At 36.3% G+C, this 25,494-nt stretch overlaps 1 protein-coding gene across 1 annotated transcript in view; it reads left to right on the forward strand.

The window, feature by feature from the left end:
* LOC126824516 (FMRFamide-related neuropeptides) overlaps window positions 1-23,577 on the forward strand; it is a 54,474-nt gene extending 30,897 nt beyond the window's left edge. Inside the window, exons 2-5 of the mRNA XM_050553758.2 lie at window positions 5,884-6,022; window positions 19,038-19,563; window positions 21,620-21,760; window positions 23,082-23,577. Coding sequence (XP_050409715.1) covers window positions 5,893-6,022; window positions 19,038-19,563; window positions 21,620-21,760; window positions 23,082-23,331 — 1,047 coding nt within the window. The 5' untranslated portion in view covers window positions 5,884-5,892 and the 3' untranslated portion in view covers window positions 23,332-23,577. The remainder of the gene's footprint in view (window positions 1-5,883; window positions 6,023-19,037; window positions 19,564-21,619; window positions 21,761-23,081) is intronic.
* Window positions 23,578-25,494: the final 1,917 nt, after the last annotated feature.

Genomic DNA, 25,494 nt, shown 5'->3' on the forward strand with positions numbered 1-25,494 from the left:
CCTTGACAGTTGTAATACGAATGAATAGGCCATAACGTCGCTATCCGGGCCAAATTTCCATTATCGCACGTCTTCATTATCACAGTAGGAGCAGAACAGAAGGACGTTAAACCCCATTTCATTTCTATTATAGAACATCCCCACCATACTTCTTGTACGGACTTTTATTCAGTGATTTTATAAATGATGTTGGTATGTGTTCGCGGTGATAATGTATTTTCTCTTTGCCGTAGAAAACAGATTTGCGAATTTGATCCCGATAAACCCGTGAATTAGCCCACGGGTAACCGTATTATACGTCTTAGCGAAAACCTAATACACCGCTCAATATAAGAACGTATGAGATACAGTGACCCTCCTTTAGAACATGCCTTGGGTTAAGGGGATTCAGCCTGATAGAAAGATTCCTAATTTTAGAATCTTGGAATTACTTTTTTTTTCTACTTTAATTCCATTACCCTTCTAACGACTCACTATTAAATTCGTGTTGCTAATTTTGCGTAAATGCTGACCATAATTCTCTGGAATAAACACGAAAATCTCATTCAATTAGAAATTTTTAAAAAAATTTCCACGTAATCTAGATTGCATTTGAATCAGACTGAACACGACTACCTTGCAGCTTGAAGCAAACGGTTTTCTGTTTATAATGTACAAGTTGTGTTTAGCGATAGGCATTCTGTCAATCCGATCATCAGTACTTTTACGCAAAGAAGAAATAGTCTCGAATATATCAGCAAGAAAATCTATTTGACTTGCTTAACCAGGTAACAAAAGAATCTGTAAGTTATAAAATAAAGAAATTATCCATTTAATCTGATTCGATAGGCTATGGAACTTGTCGTCGATATCACCTCGGTTGAAGCGGACGTAAAATACAACTAACAAACAACAACAGCTATGGAACTCCAGAAATTATTTTAAATTCAAGATAATAATAATCAAGCTTATTAATTCTATTAATAGGCAAAATTTTTTTTAACATTGGTTTAGTATTTAATTTCGAGAAAAATGCAACCATGGGACATGATATAAAGTTGGCGCTATAATTTTCGTCCTCAACACTGCTGACATATCTGGGAAAAGACTATATGAAATTTTGTCTTATATAAATGTAAATGAAATGATGTTCTGCTCCAATGCTGGGCTAATGAAGACAGGCATACGCCATACAGTGTGCTATTTGGGAAATTTTGCCCGGGCAGCGGCAATATAGCCTACTCTTATATCGAATTCCAACTGCCAAGGTATATAAATATGTTAATCATTTTGGCAAAAAGGGCAACCTGCCGTGAATGGGGCTCTCATCAGATCTGAGACCCTTTGACAGTGAGTAGTGTAGCGATCCTTCAGCGATAATGTAGGGAGTAGATCGTGGATGCCAGATGAACGTAGAATCGTAATTACTCTATTCATATAGTTGTGGGACTGGATGCGCGAGGCCGTTTAATATCAATTGATTAGTTATCCAAAATATGCAAGATTAGAAAAATAAAAAAATAAAAACTCCGTAGAAAACAGGAAACCGTGATAATGATGAGATCTGTTTTGCGGAAGGTGGATAATAACAAGTGGAGATACATAAAAAAAATATCACATTTATTATTATGCACACCGTACACGTGTTTTGACAAAATATTAATAATGTTATATAAACTAATAGGGTAGACGATATTTGGCAACGAATAGGTGGTTAGATTTCTATAAGATTGGTCAAGTTCACATTTACATGCACTACGTTCTGTTGTGTCCGATTCGTGTACTGGACCTGGTATGCATTCTGCACAAAGAGAACTATGTACGCCTCTATGAGAATAGAACTCTGCTCTACATGGCCGTCATATCCAACAACTAGTATACTGTTTTGTAATGCGGCCCTATTCACATCTGTTATACACAAAAATACTAATCATAAGTTTTCAATTTTATTTAATAAAAGCTGATTATATACTTCTTAAAATTTAGTGTTTTCGACTAAAATCGTCGATTTAGGACCTAAAATGTCGGTCAACTAGCTTAATGACTGTTCTCAAGTAGAGATTACTGTAGACAGACAGCACAAGTTTAGTATGCCTGGTACATTGTATATTGATTACGGGCTGGGATCAATTATGGCTGAGGTAATTCTGTCTTAACAGTTAAATTTAATTTAAAATGATTTATTCTCATAATATGTGTGGAGTATTGTTGGCAAACTATTGAACTTCGATCAGTTGTATTCTGTTTCGGAGTTTGTTAGACAGGTTTCTAACTACTTGATTAAAAGGTCACCAAGAACAATAAGTGAAATGATAATTCAACCAATGTGTGCGTGCTTCTCGAGTAAACTTTTTTTGGTCATAAAAATACATTAGGTTATTGCGGACAAAATATTTAACTTCGTTTCCACTGCAAACTAGTTCTGGCTATATTGTTCTTTTTCTACATGATGGCCTTAAAGGTCGCGACACGTCACATTCCAATTTTCAACAGTGATAAATGATGTAGGACCCTAGAGAATCATTCTGTTCCAGCTGTTTAGAGTTGAGGGTTTAAAGGAAGAATGGATATTAAATATTAATAAAAATAATATAATTACTATACATTTAGCCCCGGGACACATTTTTACTCAAATTACTCTGTTTAATGGTTCATAGCAGGAAGCAACCTGTAAGGGTTTCTTCATTGGAGATCGTTTCATATTGAATAGGAAAATGATTCTACTTATAATTAAGTAATATTTATTAAAGTTATTTATTGTCTCACCTAGTTCTATATTTCTTCATGCCAAACAATCAAAGAATAACAGTTCTAATTATAAATCATTCCTGTTCAGTTAAATTCTTTCAGTTTATTTTTGTACGGTGGCCGTGCTTCAACAATTCGTTTTCGCTTCGGCGATTTTTTAGCAGTGATAGAAACGGTTGACCTTTGGAAATCTCACACAGTCCCTGTTGTAATTATATCAAATCCATTAAAATAGTATACCAACTCTTTGATAAAAAACAAACAAAACAAACCCAAACAACGGCATCAACGAAGACGATACTGTTTACGGAAGTGTTAGTGAAGTGTTTCCGTAAGTCAGTGAACTCCGCTTTAATTGTTTATCGCATCTTGGATAGCCAAGGTAGGGCACCAGTCTCTCCACTAGAATGTACCTTGCTTAGAATTTACCTTGCTGGAATTCCGACGTGGGCAGGGAAGAACCCAAACGCTTTTCCAAGCCAAGTTCTCATATGGAGGATGTGTCTAGTCGTTCCAATGAGACCCCCCCCCCCCCCCCGGTTACCCGTGTACATGTCGACAAGTGTCCCCGCCATCCACAATGGTTTACTTCTTTCAATTTGTTAAAACACTCGCAGAACCCACAGGTATGAAGATGGTAACATCCCCAGATATCCACGTAATTTTATCGTCAGAAGCATCGAACAATCACGTGACGATTAATAATACAGAGTGATGACAGAATGTCCCCCAAATGTTGACCCTAGGAATAAATATCTTACCGGAAGTGACATTTAATTAAAACCTAGAAAGGCTGTCAACACAGCAGTCGGGTTATAAAATAGCTCAGAATGTATATTATTAATGCGAGTGATAATTATTTAAAGGCATACCACTTATGAACAATTAAGTGAACAATTAAAAATAAATGCCATGTACTGCTGTTCATGATGACTGTCATTTCATCGGAAGTGACGTGACCGCTGCAGGAGCCCATTAAATATATATTACACTGCTTTATGTAAGACCACTACGTCTAATTTACAATTACAGTCATTAAATAGTAAATTGCGGTAGCTGTAATGCAGTATCACAAGAATGGTCCACGCATTTCTTCCGGGAATAGCTAATAATACGTAGGGACTATCAGTTTAATTACTAATTACCAGAACGCCTGATGTAATTTTGTATCGTAGTAACAATTTACGTTTTTATTTCCTTAGTATATATATACATACCGGTTCTATCATCACAATATCACATATGGAATGGGATTTAACAACTACAAGTCAACACCCAATCTCTGTTACAGTGGTATTGCGAAAGTAAGCCGCCTTTTTACTCTGTACATGATGATTGACCCTTACGTTGAAAACCAATTCACTCGCCCTTATGTCACCCCTCTCAGTGATAGTAGCGGGGTCTAGCAAATATTTACTGCTGATCAGTTTGGTCAACACCTATGACGATGTGACGGAGAGAATATTATTGTCCAGCTATGCTGCCGACTCTTCTTATAACGTGATTTAAGGGTTGGAGCCTGTGGGACTTAGAAGTACGATGGGCTGAAAACTCGAGGTCCCTTCGTGTACACATTGGGGGCCAGGTGGCAATTGGAATTCTATGACAATTAAGACGACAACGCATCCTAAGCCTTGGACACGTTGTCATAGAAACAAACAAAACAGTATAATAAATTAGACTTAGAAATTTACTTCCTTCCATAATAACTATACATTGGACGGACTTATACTACTTAATAACGACCAGGTCTAATTGGCGAATTATATCATTAATTTTTGCTATCATCTTAGCTAGACACCTTTCCCTAGAGAATGGGTACAGGAAAAATGAGAGACTTCATCTCGGGAGTTCAGTGGACTGAGTAGAAATATTCTCTGGAGTATAATTAGGTCATAATATGTTCTACTTTTTAAACTATTTGTAGCTGGAAGTAGGATATTTATAATAAATGGCGAGATGGAAAAAAATAATAAGTCAACAGTAAATCCAAAAATGTTATTATTTGAAATCGTCAGCCACGCAGGCTTGATCTCGCGAAATTACCAGTGGCAATCTCTGACCTGCCGTCCGGAAAAACTTTCGGACGGGATTTCGACAGCATCGCCGCTTGCCTATATTTGCTCACTGCTTTACTAAGCGAAAAAAAAATCCCGCCAGACGCCAATCCGTTTTTCATATCGTAGCACTGTACAACTCACAATTTACCCGGTTACATCAGTGCTCGACTGTTCTTACAAGTATACTACCGAATGATGGATAGGTTTGAATTTGTATATTTTTAAACAGCTTCCGTTAAATTATCATGAAAGATACGATGTTCCGGTAACAAATTTAGTACCCTGGTAACTTGGCAAGTTTTCAAATCGATAGATATGTTACGTATTCAGAATCGCAACCGCCGAGGACATAATCTACACCTTACATAAGTTACCATGTCGAATCGGAATAATTTTATTAAATACAGTTATTAAATCCGAGTAAGAAACCATGTTCCTTGTCTGTCGGCTTTTATTTCTATTAACTTTATCGTGTACAAAGCTTCCCTGTCATGACTGCGTCTTAAAATTAAACAGTTGTTGATGTAACAATGATGCAGCTATTAAACTCGATCTGACAGTTCTTGTCTTTAAATATGATGAAACATCTCATCTGTCTGAGAGGGTCAACATTTCTATCCGATCAAAATAATTGCTAAGAAAATTAACTCTAAAGGGACCAAGATTTTCGTTCCTGGGTATGAAATATACATTCTTATACATAACGCTACTTTAAGTCCGAGAAACCTTGTTCTACTGATGTGTATTATATATATAATTGCTGAATCTGAACTAACATGTATCCGAAGGTTCACTTGCAGTCTGGATTTTGTCTTAAGCGTCACCTTCTACATCTGGGCAAATTTACAACTTATAACTGAAAATACTCCACTATACACGATTCGTAGAAACTTAAACTCCTCAATAAAATCTAAGTTGTATCATACTTTCTCGAAAAACAGTATTGCGGAAATACCATCCTGTTACTCTTTCAAAACAGTGGATCCCATTTAAGCAGATCTAGCACTACATATTACCAACTCCTTTAGTAACTGGTTAGACGTTTGATTTTAGTAGGTATTTAACTTATATGTCTTTCACCTTTTGTATTTTTCAGTAGTATATAATGAGACCCTGGTCATCTGTGGGCCTAGTAATAGTGCTGGTAGTTAAATGGCTCTGTGCCCTAGCATTAGCTGACTCCTTAGAATGTTCCCTGCCAGAAAATAAAGCTATATGTGACTTAATAGGTGGAGGTAAGTACTCAACCCTATCGTTGTGCATTAAGACTAATACTTCTCTCCCCATTGTTATCCTATTAAATTCCGGTGATCTTAATCTTTGGAACCATGACGACACCATCATTGCGCATTTTCCTGATAAAAATATTAAAGGTGGCTGGTGTGAATCGTGACCGGCTATGTGCTACATGAAATGTAGGTACATTGAAGGAAATACCTTTACTGGTAATCACTTACGTGAAATGTAGTAAAAAGTCAAGTAAAAACTAAATGGATATTAACTGTGATTTGGGTATTTTCGAGACATCTTACAGAGCGTTACGTACACAACTGTCTTGCGAGCAATATTCATTTTTCCTACCCATGTAAGTATTTGTAAACATACGTGCAATGCAGTTTTAAGTGTGTTTGATAGGCTTATATCCGGATCTGGAATCCATAAGTTACGTTTCGTCTTGGAGGTCATGTACCTATGGTGCAACAATAAAACATACATTATGCAAGAGCTAAATCTGCCTATTACAGGTCTTTCGTTAGATCTGAAATGTTATCTAAATTATTAATTAGACATTAACTTATTCAGACCATAATCAACTCTTGGTGCCATCGCTAGTCTGCGATATTTAGCGATTGGAATACTTTTTTAAAAACTAATTAAACGTACAAATGGATAATCGAGACTTTGTTTTTATCGTACCGACTTTAGTAACGTAAAATTCAAAAGCTAATATCTCGGTTCAGCGTAAAGCAATTTGACTGACATTTGCAACATATTCTATTTACGTTATCTATTTTTTAACTATTATAGTGAGAACTGTCAACTCTTTATCATCTCCCATAATTCCCCTTTAAATAAAAGACACGACTTATTTCTGCAAAACATGACACAACACAGAAGGCTCACTCTCAATTAATGCACAGAACAATCTATGGAATACAATTACTATCTTTTACGTGATTATTACACAGGGCCTGACAAGGACATCTGTCTAGTCCTTCGGATGCGACGGAAACCCGAGGTCTTGTGTATATATTGGAATGCACGTAAAAGATCCCCTGGCAGTTGGAATTCGATATAAGAGAAGGCGATAGTGCCGCTGCCCGGGCAAAATTTCACTCATAGCACACTGTATGGCGTATGCCCGTCTTCATAAGCCCAGTTTAGGAGCAGAACAGTAGGACGTTAAACCCCATTTCATTTCATTGCTCAGTAATAAACAGTAATTGTATGCCAGGGAGTTGTGCTCTGTATATTTCAAGTTTAGTTACAATAAATTTAATTAAATGTACCAGTAAAAATATATACTTTTTAAAAATTATTGGTGAACGCCATTATTGTCTATCATTTGTACTCTTCGACTAAACTCCTACACACAATTTAATAGTTTGACATATGTAAAAATACTGTAATTTTAAAACTATATGAAAAGCTAAAAATGGTTTTTAACCGACTGTGTTGCAGACACACATTTATTTTTTTCTCTTTGTTATTTTGAATGTATTTATTTTTCAACAACAGACCCATTTATACTAATAGAAACTCAACAATAGACGCATTTATAGTAATAGAAACTAAGTCCATTTGTCAAGACAGTAGGTATGTAATTGAGAGCGTCTGATCTTGTTATTTTTTGTCCTCGAAACACGTGGTAAATGGATTTAAAAGTCTTGCTGTAACCGTTAACAATGCTTAAAGAGTCTCCAATATAACTATCACATTCTTCATTATTGCAATGTTCACTTAAGTGTGATCAAAGTACCTATTTCCAAGAAGATATGCTGCAGCGGGCAGACACAATCATTCACAAGAAGCTTATAGCTGATCTTGCATTTCATTAAGTCTGATGCGATCTGAAAGCGTGCAGGACCAAATAATATTTTGTTGAGTTCTTCTTTTTACCTATACGAGGCTCTGTGAGTAGGACACTGGTCCGATCTAGGTGGTGTCCGAGAAGGTTTCTCGAGATTTGCAAGCCTTGTTTACACGAGTTGGTGGTGCAGGATGCCGGACCCTGGTAATAGGAACTAATCACCGATGTCCACCCGTATGTATACTCGCTGGCATGCACATAAAGGAAGAATTTCGATGACGATTTGTTTACTCACAGCACAGTTGGTTCAGATAAGTAGGACGTTGAACTGCATCATTTAATTACCAGAACAGTCTACGTTTCTACGTTATTAGTTGCGGATTCAAAACTTGTGGCTTTGTTTCTAGATTTCGAAGACAGTGACTTCAACCTCGTACAAATCGAGCTTGTACCTCTTCATGGTTAGTCAGGTAATTCCTGAAAATCAATTTTATTTTAGCACCTGTCTGCATTAGACGGAAAGTTAAATCTCATTTTATTTTATCTTTAGCAAAACTTATAAGATGTGCAGTGATAAAAATTAAATGGATTGACCTAGGGACAATGGTACTGACAACATACGACCTCATAAGTCCTAACATGGTTTAACAGCTCGTTAGTATAATAGATGGTATTTCATCCACGTCTTCATTGATCTTGACAGTGCAATCCAGTTCCATTCGTCAAATAACAAATAATACAGCTTTCTTTAAACTAATTTACATGCTCGCCTCTTATTGAATTACACACCCGCCATTAAAATTGATGTCACATATGTAGCCAATAAATGTTAATGCTATTTTACGTAATAACTTTATTCAACGTTATAACGCAATAGGTTATGTCCCCAGACATGTATTTTTAAGGTATCAGAATAATCAACATAAATTGTTCATAGATGTGAACATAGATATATTTACGTCTCCTTATAAATTCTTCCGTCTTCATTAACGTCTTAAATGTGGGTGCCCTTAGTAAGAATTTTCTTCCTTATAAATTGTTCAATTCAATTTATTATGTTGCACAAAGTTGATTTCTTGTTGACAATTTATGTTTCGGTGTCTTTGTATCAGATGGTAATTTTATAACATTTATGCACTGTATCAGTATTACACGGGTACGTTTGACACATCCGTGAATAAATCTCAATGATTCAGTTGTATATGGTTAAGGGAATGCTTTGAGATATCTGTTCCTTTCTTCTTGATCACAATACGTTGGGGAAATATAGATCTTTCAGTATTCCAAAGGGGTTAAATAAATGAAATAAAATGGGGTTTATTGTCCTACCTTTTTGCACCGATGGGGTTAATTAAGACGGAAGAAATGAAATAGGTGTTAGCGGGTGGTAATAGGAGCTGACTGGTTGGGAATAGGGTTAGGTTGATTTCGATGGGTTTTTGTGATCTGATGTGTTGATAAAGTGTAGTTAAATGATCGAATCGAGCAAACCTCGGTGGTTACATTACTTCCTATTTTGTTCTTAAAAAGACAACCACAGGTATATTTCAGTGACAACTGGTTGAGTTCTAATTAGCAGGTGAAGCTGGGGATGAGATGGTTTATTGTTATATCAATTACCCTGTGTCTATATAACTACGTGCAGTTATCATTTCCAGCAAAACATTTCGTTATTTAAGTTTCTTTGCTTGTTTATTTTAACTCCTTTTGTGTTATAGTTTTCCAGCGCATAATATAAATTTGCAGAGTTTTTATTCACAAACGCTATATATCATAAACTATTTCGATGATCTTTTTCAAATGGCACAATATTTTGAACTGAAACTGTCAGACAAGATAAAAAGGTTAATTATTTATTAACATTTTGGCCTGCATTCGAGACTTATTTAAAGAGGTGTCAGCAGTCTAAACGCTTTCTGGTAGTTGTGTAAGATGTTGTTAACATTTAGGAAGATTTTAAACGCGTCCTTGTATTTCGTAACTTTAAGGGAGACTTTATTAAGAGAAATACAATAGCGTTTAACACCCAATCTTTCATCACCAATCGGGCCAATGAAGACGGGTATACGCATTGCCGTGTGCTGGGCCCACGACAGGACCCGGGACAAGCCACCCGGCGAGGGGTTGGGGTAGATGTGGGGGGGGGGGCTCCAAAATAGTTTAAAGATACATGGTGTCTAGCGTCATTTTGGCGTGTATCTGCGGTAATTGGAGGTCACTTTATTAAAACCCAGGAACTGCGTTGTTTAACACAACTACATAGGACATGCCAAATGCATGTTTGTCTAATACAGTCCCAATTACCCACCGGGGCCCGGATACCTGGACGGTGACCAGAGTTCCAAACGCAACGGGGAGGTTGCTTATAGTATTTAATTCATCAACTCCCCCCCCCCCCCAAAAGGGGGAAAAACGAATTACTGACTGAATCCGATTCTAATTCTACCCATTCCACTAGGTACCCACATTCACCGGTTGTCTTCTCCTTTACAGTGTATTTTCTGCTTTTATTAATTTATAACAAACATTTTCTTTAAAAAAAAAATCATTACTGATAATACAAGTGCTCCAGCTGCCCGCCCCCCTCACGGGCCCTGACTTTATACGATCGTAATCCTGTCCAGTTAGCGGCGAATCGCATATTCTACATCAAAATTTAACTGACAAGGGCTCTTTTACGTCCACAATAACGATGCCTTTTCTTACCACACCCTCTTTTCTGCCATCGGAACTTCTCTTTAATTAGTCAGCGACGTAATCAATGCGCCACCGTAGCTCAATATCATACGTTTTTAAGAGAAATCTCCTGTTTGAATTCTTGACAATCGTTCTAGCAATGTTACAAAGGCAGGGTTCTTTACTTAATATTACGATGCGAGATCATATCATATATTCGTTAATAATGGCATGTGTCATAATTTCGATCCATATTTCTCGGGAATACAGCTTTAAATGTTTAAGGCATTAATGGGTGGCTAACTTGAGACAAGAAATCAATGAGCGCTATAATAGTAGAGGTATTAGATGACAATATCCCCTCTTAAACAGCCCTTACATTAAATTCACTTAATATCTAAAGCACTTTTCAGTAACACGACTAAACACCTCATACTCACTAAATCAATAACTCTCCTCGTCTCTTTCTCTAGAGAGCATCACCACTCGTCGCTGCGGAACTTTGGGGGTTATTTTTATTGTAGAATATAGTCAATGTCAATAATTTGAAAAGCTAATTACTTTAAAAACTGACAATGCATGACACCTAGTTTTCAAATAATCCTAAAAAAATATTGCAAAATAATTTTTTAGTTGATGTTTGTTTGGCCACCTAGGTTTTATGGCGAGTGAAATTGACTAATTAATCCCGCGGGAAAGTCAGCCTTCGACCAGCGTTTGTCAAATTGTGACCTAGTGACATTTCCATGTAATTTATACCCCTAAAAATGTTTAAAACAATAAAATAGAATATTTTGTTATACATTAAAAATGAACTGTTTTAAATTCTCTTTAAACGTGATACTTGAGGGATTTGTTTTCTCTTTTGTTTTTGCTAAGGATTGTTTCTTCTGTACTTGACAATTAATTATATTCTAAGATCAAAATAGAATCGGGATATTTTTGGTTTTTTTTCAATCTTCGATTAAAAAAAATGAAAGCTAGATTTCCGTGAAAGTTTAAAGTCACCTAAGATAAAACATTGTGAGATATCATCAGTGAGTGCCAAGTTGAATGAATTGAAAATAGAGTAGTTAATATTTGATGTACAGTTAGGGGGTCTGTAAAATGTACCTAATAAAAATTTGTTATTGTAACTATGTATTTCTAACCAGATGCCCTCTGTTCCGTCAACTTCCAAGTCAGAGCGTCTCTTGTAAGCTAGAGTGTCTTTTACATATACGGCTACCCCCCACCTACGTGTGTAGTGCGATCTTTTCTAACAGGTGCTTGGTAAGATGAAATGGAGATTTTACTTTCAGGAATACTACAATCTAACCACGATTCGGATATCGAGATAATGTCATAGCTATCCAACTCGGAAGCAATTAAATCAATTTTATTACGGATGCTCCTTGTATTCAGATGTACTATAGTAAGATTTGTAGGGCCGGGGTTTTGTTCAATGTCACCACATTGTAAAAGAAGTGATGGGATAACAAAAGTAAAAATAATATCAAATTCGTTGATTAAATAATGGTAGTAATACAATAAAAATGATAAATTTTGGTTGTCAATGCTCGTCTCTTTCTCTAGAGAGCATCACCACTCGTCGCTGCGGAACTTTGGGGGTTACTTTTATTGTAGAATATAGTCAATGTCAATAATTTGAAAAGCTAATTACTCTAAAAACTGACAATGCATGACACCTAGTTTTCAAATAATCCTAAAAAAATATTGCAAAATAATTTTTTAGTTGATGTTTGTTTGGCCACCTAGGTTTTATGGCGAGTGAAATTGACTAATTAATCCCGCGGGAAAGTCAGCCTTCGACCCGCGTTTGTCAAATTGTGACCTAGTGACATTTCCATGTAATTTATACCCGTAAAAATATTTAAAACAATAAAATAGAATATTTTGTTATACATTAAAAATGAACTGTTTTAAATTCTCTTTAAACGTGATACTTGAGGGATTTGTTTTCTCTTTTGTTTTTGCTAAGGATTGTTTCTTCTGTACTTGACAATTAATTATATTCTAAGATCAAAATAGAATCGGGATTTTTTTGGGTTTTTTTTCAATCTTAGATTAAAAAAAATGAAAGCTAGTTTTCGGTGAAAGTTTAAGCACGAGTAATCAAAAACATCCTCAAACACGATCTCTTTACGTTTAAAAAAAGTATTTTTAAACATGAAGCCTATATATCAATCTATAATCTTTTTTTATATATAAAAAGAAGAAAACAAAATATCAGATGATTTGATAACACTAAAAAAAAAAGTATAGTGTTGATTTCATTAAAATTAAAATGATATTTTTTTCTCATATTGCGTTGTATATACCTTTCAGAAAAGAAATAAAACAAACTATACCCAATAAGGAATGAGCTTTACAATGAAATTAACATAGATTGAATTCGCCCGAACCAACGCGGCCAATGAAGAAGAGCATAAACCACGAAGAGTGCTATATGGGGGAAATAATTGCTTTTCGCCAAATCGTCACACAAATCGGGTAATTTTACGTGCATACGGGTTGACTTGAGTGTTTTGTGCCATCCGAACGACTAGAACTGCCAGGTCCAATTTCATGCACCACTAACAAAAAGGGAACACAGACTGTTAAATCCAGAGGAACCTGTCTAGTTAAGGATCCATCGCTTTACTCACTGGGTTACCTTGGCTCCTGTAGAAGGAAGAAATATTTTGGCATATCTTTTCTAAAACTCATTAAAGCTACAACCTATTAGTTGCCCTCAATAGACATATTTATAAAGGCCTATAATTTACTACACTAATATCGTAAGTTATCAAAGCACGTGTAGCCATATCTAATGAGTCAAGTATTATCTATACCAAATTCTTTATATGAATGTGGCGATGGATGGCAATTTTTTTTTATAAACAATATTTTTATTCAGTAAATCTGAATTTGGAGTGAGGAACAGGCTATGCCTATATGTAACCCCTCTCTGAGTGAGCGCGTTGATAAGCAGTTACCTGACGTAAAAAAGCATGCATTATTGAAACGCGGAGCCAATCAGAACTGCAGTTGGAGGTATATCACCAATTTACAAGAGAAAATCCAAGGCCATGCATAACTAAACTTACTTTTAATTAAGCAAATTCAGATCCAATAATTTTTCAAATCTATAATTTCCAAGTTCAGTTACAGTGGTTTCTATTCATTTCACACCACTTTCTCATTTTCTAAAACTATCAAAACTATTTGTTATTGAATTTCATGACAATCTATATAACACATATTGGAACCGGCTATATCATATCAAATTTTACTGACTTACGTTATTGTGAAATGAATAGGTTTTCTTTTCTTTGATTATGAGCAATATCATTACCGATAATATCATCACTTTTAATTTTAAAATAGAGATTACTGATTAAGCGGAAAATTAATAGTAATAAATAAGCAGTAAATAATAATTGAACGAGGACTGTAATGCTAGATGACATCCATATATGAAGCCGTTTACATAACACATGGCGTTCTTATACGTATAACCAGATATATTTACTGTTCTTTGTAATATTACTGCTGATTTGGCGATTATTTAAGATCAAAATGGATATCGGATGTTTTGTTACGAGATTTACCGGTATGTATATATATCCGATAAGATAAATATATCTATTTTTTGTCTTAAAAAGCTATTATATTCTCGCTAGGTGGCCATAAACTGCGTCTGCTATTAAATTTTAATTTTTTTGTTACCCTTTAATAAAACGCGGGGGCTGGACAGCCTGTTCTTATATGTCAGAATCCTTCCTACGCCACTCCCTTTTTGTGCTTTATATAAGTCAGAATAGCACCGTGACGTATAGATTAGTATTTAGAACAGGTTATCTAATTGGCAGGTTATCTGTGCACGTCATGGGTTCGGTCACCTGTCTAAGTTCAGCCGACGGGGTTTAGTTTCCGGTCCCATCCGACTGCTGAAGAGATAAAACTTTATGCGTTTAGTCAGCGGTTCAGTTAAAGGAGCTAAATCGCGAATATGTTAGACCTAGAAATTGACACAAATGGGTCGCAACGCATATAATAATGTAATATGAATGTATATAAACTGATTTTACATTCAGTCGTTCCCGTTTTTATTCTAATTCCAAATCTGTTATGTTCGGTAAAATACACCAGAAGTCTCAATCGAATGGCAATCTAGTGTCTGGTTATTCCGGTCTACACCGACAGTATTTATTGCGCATGCTCTTCAGATAAGAATATGGAGTCACCGTTTGACATGACTTGTTGAATGCGTCTAGCCTCGTTCTTCGAGACACTTGTTACAAATGACGCTGAAACGCATTATGGTAAAACGTTTATTTAAATTGACAAATAATTCTTGTTTTCAATGTCGAAGATTTTGGGTGACATTAAGTTAGAAACTTGGCTACTTTAAATGCACTTTTTGATTGACTAGTCTTTTGTTCAGAAGATTGTATGACTATAATAGTGGGCGATGCACATAGATTTGAAATAAGATACACTTGACGACAGACACATTCAATCATGGCATCATGATTTATGCGCTATCAGGAATGCGGGGACTTCAATTGATCGAAAAGCGATAGCAACTACTGCAGCAATATCTTCTATACATTTACATATATTTAAGGATGCATTATTCAAGAGCTACAACTACCTAATGCAGATCTTTCGTTTGGCCTCAAGTGTTATATAAATCATTAATTAGAATTTACATTCCAGGACCATAATCAAAGCTTTAGAACTTCGGATAGTTTTGATTTTCAACAGATTTATAAACGATTGGCAGCTAATGATTTAATTTAAAACTGGATAATTGAGACTTTGTTTATATCCTAACAACGGTATCAATGACAATTGAGACTACACTGTTATGCAAACGACAATAACTCTGCTCAGAATGAAGTAATTTGACTGGAATTTTCATTACCTATTTTTTAACGATCATAGCGAGAACTGTCAGCTCTTTATCTAATTCTAACATAATGCATCTTTAATAGAATTTCCCGCCATAATTACATCCCCCTTCCCCCTTCGTCCATAATATAAGTATATATAGACTTAAATCTAACGCCCCTCGTACGCCTAAGACACCCAATGTTTAAAAACTAGTTTGGTCACATACTAAAGGAAGAATCGGTGGCTTGGCGAGCATAACGCTAGCTCACTAACCCGGGTATCTCTGGCTCAAGATATTAAGCTTCCTGGTTTTCCAGTCAAGGAAAACGTGTCCAGCCTTCGGGTCATGCGAAAAACCGATGAGTCGGGGAAAGAGCCACTGTCGGGGCAAAGTAACCACCTAAGTTTACTTTTTAGCGTACACAAGATTTCCAAAAGTCAACCTAAAGATAGAAAATTATTGTACACACAAACTTGACGAGAGTGCACTCGGCACCATTTATATTAAATTCTGATTAATAATTAAACAAGTAATTAGTTTTCGAACTACCTCCTCGCCATTTATACATTTTATCATAAATTTTAAAGCCCCCCCCCCCTCACCAAAAAAAAACCCCGTCATTAATCTAAATAATATACTATTTTTTGTTGTCGTAAATGAAATTAATAATTTTAAATACCGATGATCCTACATAGACTATAAATTCATCCATTTCTGTAAGTTTTAATATATTCAGGTTGTTCACCATTGAGCGTTGTAAGGGGAATATGCTCTTCAGACTATTATAGTGTGAATAATCACCCTTCAACGTATGGCTAAACTCAATGCATTGGTATTTTGACAGCATGAACAATTATCAACCCTCATGACAATTGATCGGGGTAGCAAATTCTCACAACCTCCCTTAATTTATTCCTACACACGATGTGCTGTTCATTTGGCGGTAATACGGTGTCACACGTACGAGTCGATGAATCCATCCACCCATTTACCAATGCTTATTTAATAAACTCATCGCTATCTCGAAGTCACAGGGTTCTAAAACTAAAGTAGTCGCAAAGCCGTAAAGGTGGCGATGAAAGTTCATCATGTCATTGCCATTTGTAGAAATCCATTATTTTGGAGGTTAAGTTGTGGATATGCACGTTTCTTACTACTAGATATACGCAAGTGTGTGTGGGTTTTAATTATTAATAATTTATTTTTAAAAAACCCAACCGTGTCCACTATATTATGGTCTTCTTTGAATGACATTTAGTAATTGAACATATTAACACAAGGTACAATTTTATGGATACACAATTACTGAGTTTAATACTAAGCGACGTTTCGACGAGGATACTCTCTCGTCTTTATCAAAATAAAGACGAGAGAGTATCCTCGTCGAAACGTCGCTTAGTATTAAACTCAGTCGTCGAAACGTCGCTTAGTATGTCGAAACGTCGCTTAGTATTAAACTCAGTAATTGTGTATCTATAAAATTGTACCTTGTGCTATATTATGGTCATCTACAAACTTTTTGAATCCTATAGGTCTCCACATTTATGAAATTCAACGTTTGAGAACTCTTAATTCTTAAATTGGTTGAGGTTGGACCTATCATTACCACAATTGTTTATATTTTCATGAGATATATAGTTTTCAGAACAGTAGGACGTTAAACCCCATTTCATTTTCATGTTTTCGATTTATACTAAAACGTACATAACGTCTGGGATAGTAATGACAAAACAAAAATATGCCAACACGTGGTCAGAAACGAACATGGTTGGCAACATGCGCACTAGCAGATCAAGGTATTGAATCCAGGAATTGGTCGTGGCGTGAAGGATGGCAAAAACACAAGATGTCAACGAAAGCAGAAAATCAACCATTCAAATCAAGCATGCAATGGTGCGCCGTGTGCCCCTCCCGTGCCGAAGTGAACATAGTAAACATGGACATGTTAAATTAAGTCGTAAAGAAATATCGGCATTGTGTTTATTCTAATTCTCCAGATGACAAACACCGTGTTAAACGTACCCCGACATTCTGTCCAATTCAATCAGCAAACGTCACTCGTGCAATAAATTGTTCTTCCTCAAGGGAGATAACCTGTCCCCAGGTAGCGTAGTATTTCGATATGGTGTGACTGTATTCATCTGTTTGTTAAGAAGTAATCATTTGTCGTCGGTCTCTCGAGTGAAACGTGTGATGTGTAATTTACATGGTAAAACAACAGGAATGCTGGTACCCATTAAGCCTTTTTCAAGATATTCGTGACATTAAGTATTAGGGAAATTTTGAGTCGACAAAACAACCGAACATAATATAACCCTAGGATATTGAATTTATTAGTTTCAGACGGGCTATTTACGTATTGTTTTATAAAATCGGCTTATAAAATGACATGTAATTAATAGTTTTGTCTAGAAGTACAATTATAAAAACATCCTCCTCGCATTTCATTATTTTTTCTATTATGTATCATGAGACAAATAGTCAACACTTTTTCTATCCTGCGTGCGAAGGATTTTCTACACTTTCTCTAATGGATATTGAACACTTTTCTTGAACATTTTTAGTCTAAGTTCAAAATCAACATTACACGTTTTTGGGTGTGACTTTTTTCTTGGAGAAAGTTACAAATAATTTATACCGGCTACAGGCTACAGAAAATGTCGCAAAAGAATCTTCATTGTACATGATATGTAATGAAGTGACACCAAATGCATGGCACTTTATTGGCTACGTTGGTGCAAAATGTTGAACCCCAATTCATTTTATTTTTGACAAATTTGTAGATGATAAAAAAAGTATCGACAAGTATTATTGTGTTTTCAAGCACACGTTGTCTTTGTCGTTTTAACTTACTCATTGTGTAATCCCACTGAAGGATTACATAAACTAAATATACTTTTATTTATTTATTATTTTATACTAGCTCTGCGGTTTGTCTTATATTAGGTCACTTCCTGCTGCCAAGAATTATATTATAATTCACTTATATCCAGTTATGTAGAGATGTACGAGATATTTAGAATATCAACATAGTCTTGATTGTCCAAACGTGGATAGATAACCTTTAAAAGAAAAGTTAATTATATACTAAATATCTCAAGAGGGTAACAAAATTAAAACTAAATTAAATTTAAAATTTTGTTCAGGTGCAAAAGCATCGCAAAATAATTAGTCTTATTGGATAAGGGATATTGGTTTGTTAATAATATATTTGAGAACATCGAGGATCCATTCAAGGTTGCAATATCTTGACAAATGCCCTTGTTGACTTTAAGTGTTCTGTTTGCCCTGTAATTAAATATACTTGACTATATGTTTCATAGGTATGCTAAAGACTGTACATCTTGCTTGGTTATTGGTTTGTTTTTTATTATTTATGACAGGCTATAATTTTATCAGAAGTCCCTCTTTTTGCGATTTTCATAGGTTTGGATTTAAAACTCAACAATTATTTATTTATTATTTTTGTTAAAAGTCCGTCAATCGACGGCACATTTGGCCAATTTGTCATTTAGGTCGTACTAAACTTGGCGGGGCCTTAGGCGTTTTTTTGCAGATCGCTACGCCAAGACGATTACCAAGTATGGAACCAGTTCCTGTTTCAAAATGTTTAATTTTAACCATACATATTATATATTTTGTTTTCTCTTTATTGTTGCAGACGGCGGTAGCGCTGAAAAGAGGTTTCTGCGGTTCGGTCGGGCGTTAGCCGGAGATGGATTTCTTAGGTTTGGACGACAGTTTTATAGAATTGGTAGAAGTCCACTTGAAGAAAAAAGATTTCTACGATTCGGACGCGCTGGTTTCGATGAATCTTTGAGTGACTTAGTAAGATCTTATATTATGCAAAATGGACCAGTTAGAAGTGATGTTTTATATAGGAAAAAACGCTCAGCAGAAACACCTTCAGAATCAAAACAGTCATCAACAGCAGAAATTACGAAACGAGAAGCCCCACAGACCGAGGAAGAAAAGAGATTTATGCGTTTCGGCCGTGATGGTCAAGAAGAAAAACGATTCATGCGATTTGGTAAAAGGTTTATGAGATTTGGGAGAGATGGTGAAGATGAAAAACGTTTCATGAGATTTGGAAAGAGCGCCAACGAAGAAAAACGTTTTATGAGATTCGGTCGAGATCCCGACAAGAGGTTCATGAGATTTGGCAAAGATGGTAATGAGGAGAAAAGGTAGGTTCAGACGACAGCTTTGGCATGTTATAGTTTGGGGTTGCTTTCTATGGGGACTTGTTGTAATTATGACAAAAAAAACCGGCTAAATGTTGACTCGATGACAAATATTACCCTACGTAACGGTAACTTTAGGTTACTGGGCTTATTCACGGTAACGGAGTCATGGTGGCCTAGTGAGTCACTAACCTGGTGTTGACCAAGAAGGTTCATCGTGGTGTCCCAGTATATTTGTTAAATTTAAATAAATCTTTTATTGGCCTCCTGTCGTGTAATGTCCAACTGTCAAATCAAGACCCTTAACTCCTGGGAGGGCTTGGGAGCTCCGGTGGCTCGGTGATTATGTTCTCTGAGTTCGATCCCAGTGTTAGCCGACTTTTCCAGACCATTTTCACTGTGTCATTGGTGCAGGACGGAGGGCCTGCCAAGAAAGGTGTCTTGTCGTTTTCGGATGCGATAATCAAATAAAAGTAGGTTGTAGCGCCGCTGTCTAGACAGGCGTTTCCTCACAGCTCACATTTGTATTCGCTTCCCTCTTCGTTTATAATTTTACATCAACACTGAAAGTCAAATATGAATATCAAATTAATAAACAAACCGACTGCTGATTAATGGTCATAAGCCAAATATTAAACATACACTATGCAAGAGCTAAATCTGTCTATTGCAGGTCTTTCTTTAGGCCTGAAATGTTATCTAAATTATTAATAAGACATTAATTAACTTATCCAGGCCATAATCAACTCTAGATGGCATCGCTAGCCTGCGATCTTAAGTGGATTGTGAGCCGATTTACTGCATAACTTTCCTTCTCGATTAAACGATTAAATAGATAATCGAGACTATGCTGTTTATCGTACTGACTTTAGTAATGATGACCGAGGCTAGGCAGAAATTTCATTCGCTTAGTTTTCGATTCATAGTGGATCAATTTGAATGAAATATTCAGCAAATTGCCTTTACGGTGTCTTGTTTTTAACTATTATAGTGAGAACTGCCAACTCGTTATCGAATCTCCCATAATGTATCTTTAATCGTATCGCTTATCCAATAACCGGGCATCAGATATAGCAACACATCAGATATGCCCTATTCAACACTTTATGATATTAAACATCCATTATGAAATTGAAGTTTTCGCGAATAAAGGGCCCCCAGATCTTTAGTTAATCATTCTGTTTAGATAAATTTAATTGATAACAATGGTCAAAGAAAAACTAACAAATGACCCATCCGATTAATTACACTCAATCCCCATGACGTACCAGCGTTGTTTTTAAACGTTTAAATATATGATCAGACTACGGGTTATTAGTATGTCGCCACGGGTTTTAAAATAAGTTTTTACGTGGATATATTTTAGTCACTAAAATTTGCTTCTGGCTTCAACATCAACAAATAAATCAATGAATTTATTGTTTTCATATGTTTCATCAGCTTTAAAGTCGTGATGCGCCAGACCGCAAATGATTATTTTGCTTGTTTCAATTCAACTAAATTCAAGAATTAAAGTTGTTTTTAGAAAGTAATCTAGACGATTAAAACAAACAACGTGGGTTGGACTCCAATTATCATTCAGGTGTCGGTTAACAATCTGAGAGAAAAACACATGGCGGCATGAAACCAATAGAAAGTAATTTATTTAAATAAATAAGGACTTAATGATGATCTTTAGATTGTAATGTAAATGATAAAAACTAATAAATTTAGACGCCTTATTGAGTTCCATATTCGTGGACATACATGAAATATCATTCAAGGTGTTTTATAAAGACAACGAAAAAGTGCCATATATAGCTTCCATATCAGACATGGTCCCCACAAGGAGCCGACCCAAGCCAGGCACCGATCTAAACCGCCATACCGGCAAGCTCAAACCACATGCCAAAAAAAGAAGCCCAATCCAGTAGCCTTTTTTCACGGCGGATATTGTACTTTTTTTTATGACGTGATAAATGTATTTTAAAAAAATAAATGCATTCTTATACCCGATAATCTGTTATTAGAGCCAGCGGAAAAGAACTAAATCAAATTCATTTCTTTATTCTATTGGTAGGTTTATGAGATTTGGCCGAGATGGAGAAGACGAAAAACGATTTATGAGGTTTGGGAAATCCGTAGATGACGAAGATATGGACAACTTTGACGACGAAGATGCTACTGATTATGAAAAGAGATTTATGCGATTTGGAAAAAGGTTATTATTTTGTCTAAGGAGTAAAGTTATTTGAACATATCTATCTAATTATAGATACAACATAAGTTACAACATTAACCCTTTATACACGAAAACGTCTTTGTTGTTCACCTGGGCGAGACTTGGTGGGTGCTTTTTAATCTATGCGATAATCCCGATGTCATCGCTCTTATTTAGGTGTTTCATTGGAAATACACTTCTGGAAACCCATCGTTTATCGCTAAAGCGTTATCTATGGCTATCTGATAGATAAAACGTGCTTTTTATATATATATATATATATATATATATATATATGTGCCGATATCTTTTCGCTGATACTGATTGTGCATTTTTTGGAGCCACGGTGGCTAGGTGGTTAAGACGCTGGATCGCTACCCTGGAGGTCGGGTGTTCGATCCCTGCATTGGCCGAGAAAGTTCAACCCGATTTTCCGACGTGGTTTCCCCGTGTCAAAGGTGCAGAACGGAGGGCCTGACAAGGACAGCTGTCTAGTCCTTCGGATGAGACGAAAATACGAGGTTCCGTGTATACATTGGAATGCACGTAAAAGATCCCCTGGCAGTTGGAATTCGATATAAGAGTAGGCGATAGTGCCGCTGCTCGGGCAAAATTTCTCTCATAGCACACTGTATGATAATGGCGTATGCCCGTCTTCATTAGCCCAGTATAGGAGCAGAACAGTAGGACGTTTAACCCCATTTCATTTCATTTCGATTGTGCATTTTCATGACCTAGTCGACGTCAGATTGTACTTGCATTGATAATTTAACATCTAATTAAAGAGACACTATGGGAGAGCTAAATTTGCCGTCGGATGGATTGGACATTGAGTGGATAAAACAATGTACGCCATATCTGCGTTAAACACTTACATGACCACCTAGTCGACCTGACATCTTGTATATTAAAAGTCTTACTTGGATTTAAAATATCTCAATATAATACAAATTTAATGACACTCGTTGTCTGAAACACGATACAGGTAGCCATTAATAACGTCGCTCAGAATAAGGTAATGTACTGATATTTTCATAAATAGCAAGAACGGTCAGTTCTTTCTAAAATCTCGTATAATGCCTCCACAAAGAGCCCTAGATTCAACTGGATTAAAAGGAAACGCATCAACAGACTTTACCCAACACTTTTAGGTGGCGCTGACTTGTTTGTATCGCCTGCAGGTGGTCTGTTATCAAACACCAGAAATCTGCGATAGGTATTCGAAAATGTACGCATATGCGCGTAATATTAATTATCGCCTTTATTCTACATGTACATGTATATCCAAGGACAATAATAGTGTTGAATATTATTATTTCAGGTTTATGAGGTTTGGCCGTGACTCCGAGGACTCTGAAATGGAACCTGAAGAGGCAAAGAGATTCATGAGATTCGGAAAACGATTCATGCGTTTCGGAAAACGTGATGGCGAAGAGGAAAAAAGATTTATGCGTTTCGGAAAACGCGACGGCGAAGACCAAAAACGATTCATGCGTTTCGGAAAACGTTTTATGCGATTCGGCAAACGAGACCAAACAGACGAGAAAACAGAGAAAGCAGCAGCGGCATAGATAATAAAATTCTATTTCATACTTGTTTTCATTTGAGTTAAATACATTTACAATTTGTTACATAAAAAGGGACCAAAAATTACAAGGCGATTATCCCCCTTTAATTGTTATGTTGCCAAAGATATCTCCCTTCCAAACTGGAATGTCATTTCTGTAGATATGTGAACAGGCGTCCCTTTTTGCTATAACAAATACACAAACGAGCAAAAAAAAAAAACATTAAAAAAGAGAAAAAAAAAGAGAAAAGAGCGCATTTATTTTGTCCCGTTCATCATATTCGATTAAGACATTTTTAAGAATTCGTACAGTGAAAGATAGTTTATATATCTTAACTACCAGTGGAATAAATCAAATTCAGTTATACTCATATTTGTACCGTGGCGTACAGATACATATGAATTTATTGAGTTCAATCCACTTGCCCTGGCTGCCAAGGTTCAGCGTGAGGGGTATTTATTTTATATGTAGGGGATGACTGTGTTAAACTTTATATTCGTCCTCTTTTAAACTTGTAGATGATAAATTTGCAAATCTTCTTTAATGATTTAAGATCTAACTTTAGAGTTGATAACGTTTTTTTTCCTTTTATTCATCCATTGCTCTGTGTGTGATATCAAGTAGAAGTCGCATGGTATCTCCCCTTGGATGCTGAATTCGAACTTTACAATATAATATTGTTATCCGAACATTATCAGTTTACTGATCCTAATTTTCATATTGTTCCTTGAAGATTTAATTTGTATTAAAATGAGAGAATTATATGTATATTAATAAATGAATAAAATGTATTTATTACCTCCCTTTGACAGATAATCTGCTTCCTTAATTACTCCGCCACCCCCACACCTCGCGATCACTACCTAAGGGAAGGGAAATGGGACTTAACGGTCAGAAGGCATCAATTATGTCATTTTGGGACTAACACAAGGATCATTTTCTGTTAAACAATTAGCTTGTGCGTAGGGCCTTTAACAGTGGGAGGGGGGTTGGGATGGCCTAGTGGTCTAGAGTGCCGCGCTTAGACCTCTGGCTGGCCGGTCACCTCTGGCTTGCGGCTGTGGTTTCGAGCCCTGGTGTGAGCGTATGTGGCATGGAGATAGGGGCGCCTTCTCAACCTCGTGGGTTTCCTCCGGGCACTCCGGTTTCCTCCCACTGCTAAAGACCTCTACGCGCAAGCGAATTATTGAAATAAAATTAAACCATATGTTAGTCCCGAAATGACCTAGTTGTGTCGAGTGGACGTTAAACCCCATTTCTCTCTCTCTCTCTTTAACAGTGGGAGAAAACTGGAGGACACGGATAAAACCCGCGATGTTGGACAGGCGACCCTAGCCCTTGTCACGTACAATAACAGATCTTACACATTGTGGTAACTATGACTGAGCAAGCTCAATGTTGTGGTTTCTTAAATTTTGAGCTGGATATAATGACTTTTTATTACCCATTTTCATAGTACGACTAAAAAGGTCATTTGTCTTAAATACAGTTTGAACTGTACTTGTAAATTCTGTCGAAAACCAGTGTCGTGCACTGGATATATCACGCTGAATATATCACGGATATAGTGAACGCGAGGTGTGGGGGTGTTACAGAATAACCGACGCACCAATATGTCAGGTGCATTTTAATGTATATAAACTGTGTTACACGGATCCATATTCGCAAATTCCTATGAATGCTATACAGGTATTTGTTATCAATGGGGGTGGGGGAGGGGCGAATGGTTGGCACGTGCGCGCTGTATCATAAGGTCTGTCATTGGGTCATCTGGCGGGGTTTCAATTCCCCGATTGTACGTGACAAGGAGTAGGGTCGTCTGTCCAACCTCGTGGGTTTTCACCGGGTCCTTCCACTACTAAAGACCCCTACACGCAAACGAATTATTGAAATAAAATTGAACCATGTGTTAGTCCCGAAATGATCTAGTTTGTGTCCAGTTGGCATTAAACCCCATCTCTCTCTCTCTCTCTCTCTCTCTCTCTCTCTCTCTCTGTTATTGACGGTATTTTTTCACTTTCAAGAATTGTTCAATTTTATAATCCCCACTTTAATTTGAAGGCTCATGTGTTCACAATGAGGGGTTGAGTTCGCACATATCCAATATGCCGAAGAAAATCCGCTAAGTAAACGGCCCTGCAGGCATGAATTTATGTCGGATAAAGT

The sequence above is a fragment of the Patella vulgata genome, chromosome 6 (assembly GCF_932274485.2).
Source record: "Patella vulgata chromosome 6, xgPatVulg1.2, whole genome shotgun sequence".
Classification (NCBI taxonomy): domain Eukaryota; kingdom Metazoa; phylum Mollusca; class Gastropoda; family Patellidae; genus Patella; species Patella vulgata.